Source organism: Acipenser ruthenus, chromosome 10 (assembly GCF_902713425.1).
Source record: "Acipenser ruthenus chromosome 10, fAciRut3.2 maternal haplotype, whole genome shotgun sequence".
Taxonomy (NCBI): Eukaryota; Metazoa; Chordata; class Actinopteri; order Acipenseriformes; family Acipenseridae; genus Acipenser; species Acipenser ruthenus.
In genome coordinates, this window is record NC_081198.1 from 46,574,516 (window position 1) to 46,583,482 (window position 8,967).

Sequence of the window (8,967 nt, forward strand, 5' to 3'; positions counted from 1 at the left end):
GATAAAAGAAAACTACTTTAAAATGCAAGTACATTTGAAAGACAATGTTGTCTATGAAAAGTGATTTCCCCCCCCTCAATACAAGTTGGTTTTCTAATACTTTATTTCAGAAATGATACCAAGTGTGAGTGTGTTTTAATTTGTAGTCATGAATAGCAACAGGTCTATAGTGTTGTTTCTGCTACTGTTTACTAGCCAGTTGCAGATTGGGATTTAGACCATAAGATAGTTCCACATTGATATGAGATATAGTTCTTCCACATTCATGGTAAAGACAGAACCTGATCATACCCTTCATCTGTTTTTTCTAATCTGAAGTAATTCAACAGGCTGTCAACCGGAAAGAAAAATAGGTAATCAAAAAACAAAAATAAAACTTTTTTATATATAAAAAAGAAGAAAAAAAAACTCAATCAACAAAACTCAAAGTATTTGGGACAAGAGGTTTATTGTTTGTTTTTCAAAGCTCTCCAGATAAAAAGCTGTCTTAAAAATTGCACTAAGGTACAGTTTCAAGTTAATCCATTCTCATTCAACCATATTGTATATTAATGTAAAACAGCTTATGACCCTAATCTAAAGCTGTTTCTATCTCACATGTATAAAACCCCCAGTGAAAATGTTTTTTTTTTTTATCATTTAAGGTGAATCTCATATATCACATTTTAATTAAAGAAAGAATATGGTCTTACCCTGATTGTAAAATAAGGGAACACTGAATATTGGCTTTAGAAGTTGAAGTTTACAAGTGGTACATTGCTTTGACAATTGAATCTACAGCAATTTCACAAAATAAATAAATATGCTACTTTGCGGGGCAGCAGTGTGGAGTAGTGGTTAGGGCTCTGGACTCTTGACCGGAGGGTTGTGGGTTCAATCCCTAGTGGGGGGACACTGCTGTTGTACCCCTGAGCAAGGTACTTTACCTAGATTGCTCCAGTAAAAACCCAACTGTATAAATGGGTAATTGTATGTAAAAAAAAAAAAAAAAAAAAAAAGTGATATCTGTATAATGTGAAATAATGTATAATGTGATATCTTGTAACAATTGTAAGTCGCCCTGGATAAGGGCGTCTGCTAAGAAATAAATAATAATAATAATAATAATAAAAAAAAAAACCCAAATTGTTCCCATTTTACTAGACTGAGAAATGTATTTTTGTCAGCCAGTTAAAGCTTCCATGAGTGTTCAGTGCATGTCTCTTTTTTTTTTTTTTTTTTTTACATTGAAAGCAAGACTCCAGTCAGTTGCTCCTTTGTATCAATATGGTTGATTTGTATAAAGTATTAAATCCTCCCCCGATTAGTAGTGGGTTTCTTTATGTACACAGTTTACAAATGGTTAGACTATTTAAAACCTCAAACATATTTAAACTTGGCAAGAACAGTATGTGATTGGCGTGTATGAGACTCTTGGGATACCTATACTCTTTAATACAATAATGAACGTATTCATTTCAAACATACATATAATTACCTTTTGTCCATATTTCCGTAAGCTAAAATAAATATTACTTGAGGTTTTTTTAAACTCAAGACTTAAATCCTAAGGAAAGAAACATTCTCCTGCATATGGGTTGAATAGGTGTTTGAAAATCTAAAAAAGAAGAGAAAAAAAAGTGCTTATCGCTTGCTTATCAAGAATATCAATTACTGAGGATACACATAGGGATATGCCCCGTATCCATCACAAAGCAGTTATCCTTGTAGTTTCTTCATGACAAGGCTATCTGTAGGTGCGTTTGTGAACAGACTCCCCACAAACACATGTGCTCCCCAAAGTGAGTGCCGAATGACTTTGCAACAGCCCAGGTCCTCAATGCGGAAGCCCAAATGACGGTAACGTTCATCTGTTTCAAAGAGTGTGTTGTTTGTGTATGATCCAAAGAACTGTAAAAGAAACAAGCAATATTTTTGGTTCAGTTATTTGTCAATGACTTAACAAATAGTCAACTGACAGATATTTAAACATGTAAATTCTTACCGTAATTATGGTTCTTTTAACTGTTTTAAAACTTGAGGGGATTCAGAGTTTTTCATGAATGGGTAATTAGTTATGGTAAGTCTATAGTAAATGCCTACCGCTATGCCTGATGAAGGGTCTATGAAATCAGCCCAGTATCCCTCCGTCCGAAGGGCGTAACAAATCTCCTTGGCACCATTGACAAACTAAAAAAAATAAAAATAAAGTTACTTTTCAGCAATGCAAATTAAACCATTTCGTAAGGACACAAAGTTCTACATTTTCAAAGAATAATTGTTTGTACAGTTGTAATGCTTTATAAATTAAGAATGGCTCAAATACTTTTTAGTGTAGGGTTGTGGGTAGGCTGTCCTATGCTTTTAGGACACTGCTAATACCTTTCTGGATTTTCCAAGATTCTGCAGTCACTGCCCGCTTTGTTTTTTTCTTAATTTTAACTTACAGTTTTTGTTATTATATGGAGCACCTGTAGCAGCTATTTCAGTGCATGTCATTTCTTTTCACTGCTGTTGAGTGAAGTGTCATACTATAAAATAATACCAACATAAAACAAATAATAGTCTGGCCATCAAGCAATCTTTTAAAGGCCTGTTTAATTAGAAGTTATGAACAGAAGTTGCATTAACTTCATAATAGTCTGTAGAAAACAAAGTACCCCTGAAATCTCTCCCACACTGTGAAACAAACAATTGGGTCAATTTTGATTTGTGTTCATGCTTTTGTGCAGCAAAGAGGAGATTCAATAAGTTGAAACCGTACTGATGTAGGTGACTGTGCGTTGTGTCTAAAATGACAGTGGAAAGAAAAATAGTGAAACTTGTTAAAAGACCCATAAAATGAACCTGCTGTGCTGCTAATTCATGCTACAGTCCCACTACTGTAAATGAGGGGATACGTGTGTAAACAAAACGTCTGAAACGGCAGGAGCTCAAATGTCTCTTGTTATGGTTAATCCTTCATTCCACATAAGGAACAGACAAACAGGCCATTTTACTGAGAACCCTTTGTTAGTAACCTCTACCCCAAAAGGTCTAGAACAGCATTAAATACGATTGCAAAAACTTGATTAAACATGAGGGGTCATATCTTGAAGAAATACAGTTAACATGCAATTAGACCAAATTACAACAGTAATGCCTGCTAGACTGTGAATAATACAAAAAGCAGTGTAAACTTGCAGGGCTGGAATCCAATGTGCCTCATTCCGACAGGTAATATGCTATAGTACTTTTGTGAGAATATTTTAAAAGTCTTTTGGACTGTAAACCATGAGTGCAAGTTAGAAACTAAAATACCTACATGTAAAATGATAAAATATTAGAAAAGGCCATTGTTCATTTTGAAGAACATTTAAGTGAAGGCCTAGGGATACTGTATAGCACAGGTTAATTGCATTAGTCTTTTACTAACTAATCGTGTTAGGTTAACCTTTAGAAAATATTTTCAATTGGCACATTCCAAGTTTATAAATGTTTGCCAGAATCCCTTACAAACTCACCAACAAAGCATTGTGGTATGTGATCGTTCGAAAACCCACGATAAAGAGTGTAAATACTCAAACGAAACAGGGGAAGGCACATCATTTCAAGCACAAAAGAATAAGCTCTAACTTTTTCTAGTAGCTGTTCTCGCTCGTCATCCACTTCTTCACACCAGGAGGTCATGTCTGCTTTGGTTTTCTGAGTTACTGTTAAAACAGTCATATTGTTGGCAGGGGCCTCTGGAAACATTGATGCAAAGTCTAAATGACAAACCAAAAGATAATGATCATTAAGTTATGAGACAAACACTGGACACAAGATAAACCCAGGGAAGCTCAAGGAGGTTTACCACTTGCTAAGGTATACTTTGCCCTCTAGTGGATCACATGAAAATGTTTAATACCGATGAACAGTTTTTTTTTTTTTTTTTTCAATCATGGTTTATTTCAGCAATTAAGTTATATGCACATGGCCTTAAAAATAAATATTTCCTTTTGTCAGTGGTTTATACCATAGTATGAGTTGAACTGAGCATCATATACCTTTTTTTAGCAGCGCTGGGCAGGTTTGTATTGCGCATTCCACATGTGCATTTTCAAAATATTGTTCTGCCTTGTTGACCTGCTGGGGTCTGGGAGCAGCATCATTTCCCTGAGGAGTGCAAGGTAAAATAAAATGACCTTCATCAGATCTTCGAAACCTTTGTGGGTTTCCATTGTTCCATAACTGCATCAATCCACCCATACTTAATACAAGCCTTTCCTTTTAGATTTAAAACCTGTACAATTTTGCTTATCAAAACTGAAGTGAATCATGCTCATGTGACCTTGAACAACATACCTGACTTAACTCAAAATATGTGCTAACAGTCTGTAGACTTTAGATAACATGTTATTTACTGTAACAAATAAACAAATGTGTAAAAATGTCCCAAAGTTTGTATTACTGTAACTAAAAGTGCTGAATATCTTTTATATAAAGGTTCTGGATAAACAGAGGACAAGAGCAAAAACTGGGTTTGTTAGCTGCATCAGCTTGGCAGAGTCTCTTTGCGGACTATTCAATAAAGTACTGAGGTTGTGAAGTGTGTTGGTGTACCGAGGGCTCCAGTGTCAAAAGATGCAATATTCTAGTGGTACAAGGGTTTCTGCTGATGTCACATTCAACATTATGTGCTCAGAAACTAACTTAACCTTCATTTTACCTGAAACCTATTCACAAACTGTGCCATTATAAACTCGTGTCTCTCGCTGTTTAAGGGCTCAGTTGGAACATCCGGTACAGTCTTGTGCACTCTTGTCTTCGGATCAGCAGTACCCTCCAGGTGACAGTCAAACCCTACGTTTCCAGGCAGCTGAAAACGCTGGTCCTGAGGTCCAAATGGGCCCATTTTCTCATCAGGCCACACTGTTCTTTGACCTAGCACAACAAACATTTTAGTGCAACCTCCCAGCATCATGTGACAAAGGGAACGCCCGTAGTGTGCAGTATGTGTGTCTAAAGCGAGAACAGGAAAGAATTTCATACACCTATGCTTACTGTACTATTTGCCAATGAAGTGAAAAGAGTCAGAGGTTCTCAGTAGAACTATAGTTAAACTAGTAATTGTATTTATGGAAATACAATGTTGGGTATTTTTCAGCAACAATCTGTTCTCTCGGACATACACAGGACACTTGAATAGATACCATACTAGTAAGCATATTAAACTGCTAGTTTGGATATCCAGAAATATAGAACATCAGAAATGTTAGTAGTGTCCCTCTTACCCATGTCAAATGGTGAAACAGCAATATAAGGTTCATCAGAACCAGAAGATCCTGCAGCAGAAAAGGTTCTGGTTCCTGCTATCCTCCCGACCAGTACATGAAGCCCTGGAAGGTAGGTCACCAGCCTGGCTCTATTACAGAGCACCTGAAATAAAAAAAACATACGATTACCGATAGCAACAAATAAACACGGTACAGTATAACACATCAAAGATGCTTCTGTTATCAGAACAAAAAGATTTGTTGCCAGTAAAAGAAACACGTTTTTGTTTTGTTTTTTGGAACAGTATCCTCTTATACATCATACTTACACTGGCCATCCTGAGGGGCTTTTCTTTTGTATCCTCCACCTACAACAAGATCAAGAGAAAATACCTTTGATTATTAGAAGTGAAGCTGTTAAATGAATGTCATACTAACTGTACAACTGATGCCAGGCCACAGGACACATTCACAAGTCAGGCCAGCACCAAGCTTATCACAAACAGACAGCCCCTTGGTGAGCTACATTTGTGAGGGTCCATTACCTTTCTATTACCATAAATGTATCAAAGAACACCAATTACCAAACCAGGGATCTTTAAAATGCCTTCAACATTAACATGTCTGCATCAATCCGAATTGTGTTTATTTTCATACGGAGCAAAGCTCAAATGTGCCTTCTCCTTTTCATGTATTGTTCTTTTTCCTATTCAAGACAGCAGTTCACTTGTCAGTGACAATATAGTCAGGGTAGATGGAATGATAATAATTTGCAGTAGACTTTTGCATATAATTTTATTTATTTTATTACATAATGTTCAATAAAATATCTTTATTATGTTCCTAGAGGTTTTTATTTTTTTATTTTAATGATGTCTCAATCCTAAAATTCTAGCTTATGCAAAACTTTTGTTTTGGCCATAGCTGTAGTAAGAGTGGGCTTCTATCAACAGGACAAAAAGGCTACAATAAAAACAAAATATATTTCGTAATGCATGTTTGTGGACAAAAAACAGGATATAACAGGATCTGGTCTCTTTAAATGCAAATAGCACTACTGCGAAGTGTTAAGCTGTTAAAAAAACAAAACTGTTTAGTGGGGTAAAATAAAGTTCCTTTTCTGCATTTAAAACAAAACGTTATACAGAGACTTGTCGGACAGAAATAAAGCATAATACATTTCAGCTTACGACCAAGTCACTGCCTGCATATATTTCGTCTTACAGAAACAGAAAATGAGAAAAAAAAAAAAAAAAACAGTTTTACATACGCACTATATAACCACACAACTGGCATTCAGACTTCTAAGAATTTTATTTTGAAAATGAATCATTCTTATTAATAAAATACAACCTTGTTTGTAATCTGACTACTCGTCCAATGCTCTATCCAGTTGATGTATGGTGATGTAACTTTCTTTGTTCAAAATAATTTGTATACATATACAGCATTAGTAATAAACTAGTCAAAACACGTTTGTTCAAACCAAAATTGTATTGCGTTCTTTTTTTGTTTTATTTTCTTCTTTACCTGTATTCGTTATTTTGACCTCACATTAATGAGTACATTCACCCTTACCGCATCACCACGCTACGTGAACGTTACTAAGCACGCCTCACTCACGTCTACGGATTGTCATTTGGGTCAGACAACAGAATCTCATTAGTATTATTATTATTATTATTATTTGATATTTTATCTTTTGTGAGTATCTTTACGTTAACATAATAGCATAAGTGGTTAGTGAAGTCAATGCTGCATATTCCTTAACAATTTAATATTATTAATATTTATACCATAATTCGAAACCCACATTCACATTCAAACTAAACGATTCAAACTGAGAACATCAATATCGTTATTGTACCACTAGGGGGAACCAAAACACTACACGTGAAAATCAAACCTTTGTTTTAGCAATAATTTAGAATGACACCTTAAATTACAAGATCTGATTTCAAACCACTTTAGATTTCCATTACATGAGAGTAGATGTTAAAACTTCATGCTGATTTGAACTCGGCTCTCGCCAAGATAAGCACCAACTAAGACGTAGCTTTACAGCAAACTAATTTGATCCATCTGTGTTTCCATCCATTTGCATATCCTTCCATATGATGATGTAGATATCCTTCTGCCTGGTGCTGATGGCTGAAGTGTAATGCTGGCTCCAGGGATCAGCTTATTTTGCCTCCCTAGCGCATCAGCACACACAACGGCTGCAATGCTGGCTCTGGGGATCAACCGCAGTGAGGTCTCCCCAGCGCATCAGCATGACAACCGTCTGGATTGAGCTAAGTAGGATACATCTCTGGGGTCTTCAAGTGGGCACCTTCCATCCTCAGTGTTTCGTTGACTAGCCCACGACACCTCAAGAGGGCTCGACGGTGACTCTGACGTCCCAGCATCACCCCCCTCCGTCCCCCACTCAACTCAGCCCAGCTTACTTACCCGTACATCAGCATTTCTTTCTTTCTATTGTGCTTGAGATCCCCAACCAGAATTTTTCCATCTCAACCACAGACAGTTGCTGCTCCTTTCTGCTGCTTCAGATAAGTTCTTCACTGTGCGACGCAACTCTTGGCCACTGAATCCGACGTCTCTGAGAAACCGTGTTATAGAGTGTGTCACAAAACCTCGACAACCCACCTCTACTTGGTAAAACTCTCCATCCTCACTGTTCCGCTTCAGCGGCTAGTTGAGCATACCGCAGTTTCTTCCTCTCATAGGCCTCATCCACAGCATCCTCCCATGGCACTGTTAACTCTAGCAGGTGAACAAGGCGTGCTGATCCAGACCACAAGACAATATCTGGTCGAAGGTTAGTGGTGGCAATCTCAGGTGGAAAAATAAGCCATTGACCAACATCTGCCAGCATTTTCCAGTCTCTAGCAGATTCCAGTTGTCGAGGCTTGGTTTTAACACCTTTTCTTGGCGGTCACTCTCCTGGGTGGAGGGATGTTGTCTTTTGTGTGTAATGATGGAACTGGTGGCAGCCATTATTAGCCAAGTATTAGCCAAGTGACTGGCACATAGTGTTTTATTGGTTACAATTATCAACTTGCACGATATACTGTATACCGGCCTTTCAAATCAAAACCAAAGTTTTGGTGCAAATGTGGTAGTCACTGTGGAAGGTGAGGCTGAACTGAAATATACTGGTACTGCTGTTTTCCCATTCTTGTCAGCTATTGTCTCTTGGAGAGTCCTGCTAGCAGTTTATTAGTCATCAGCAAGCTAAAATAAAATGTTTTGGATCAATGACTGTAGTTCTCACTAATTAACACTAGATGGTAACAAAGATCTGCTTCAGTAGTTCATGCTGCAGGGCTGTAATTATTCTTCTCCACGGTAAAAGCATAGCAAAGTGTAATAAAGTAGAGTGAAAGCATGGGAAAGCATAGTTAAGCTTTTTGAAGCCCAAAGAGGTATGGTAAAGCATATTAAAAAACATGGGAAACCATGGGAAATTATGGTAAATGCATAGTTGAGAAAGGCATGGTAAGACTGCAAAGTTACCATGTAAATTTACTGTGGTCATTTTTTATAAGGGCCTACAGTCATTTTACTGTCCATGTATAACAAGCAGCGATGCGCGATGCACTGCCATTACCGATTCTGAACTTAATATCTCTAACTGCTTGTGCAAACGAGCCTTGCTCTTTGGGGTAGTGGTTAGGATGCTCGCTTGAGGAGTGTATATTCTCGGGTTTGCGCCCATCTACAGCTTGCTACACATGGAGAACTCAAA

At 37.2% G+C, this 8,967-nt stretch overlaps 1 protein-coding gene across 4 annotated transcripts; it reads right to left on the bottom strand.

Annotated features, from left to right (window-relative positions):
• Positions 1-431: 431 nt before the first annotated feature.
• On the bottom strand, positions 432-6,877 carry LOC117403152 (cobalamin trafficking protein CblD-like). Of its 4 annotated transcripts, none has more exons than XM_034005167.3 (8): positions 6,747-6,875; positions 5,546-5,584; positions 5,235-5,379; positions 4,670-4,884; positions 4,008-4,116; positions 3,595-3,725; positions 2,083-2,169; positions 432-1,890 (listed from the first exon to the last, which is right to left on the bottom strand). In XM_034005167.3, exons 2-8 carry the CDS (start codon positions 5,552-5,554, stop codon positions 1,699-1,701), a joined length of 888 nt encoding a protein of 295 aa, XP_033861058.3. In that variant the 5' UTR covers positions 5,555-5,584; positions 6,747-6,875; the 3' UTR covers positions 432-1,698. The 4 variants fall into 4 exon arrangements, with proteins under 4 accessions (XP_033861058.3, XP_033861063.3, XP_058888362.1 ...); XM_034005172.3 differs by having other exon boundaries at positions 6,570-6,869; XM_059032379.1 differs by lacking the exon at positions 6,747-6,875 and adding an exon at positions 5,801-5,820.
• Between the last annotated feature and the right edge of the window lie 2,090 nt (positions 6,878-8,967).

Coding starts and splice junctions, on each gene's coding strand:
- LOC117403152 (XM_034005167.3), bottom strand. Junction 3,726..4,007: donor CCCAGCGCTGCTAAAAAAAG/GTATATGATGCT, acceptor TTTGTCATTTAG/ACTTTGCATCAATGTTTCCA. Junction 2,170..3,594: donor GAGAACAGCTACTAGAAAAA/GTTAGAGCTTAT, acceptor TATTTTTTTTAG/TTTGTCAATGGTGCCAAGGA.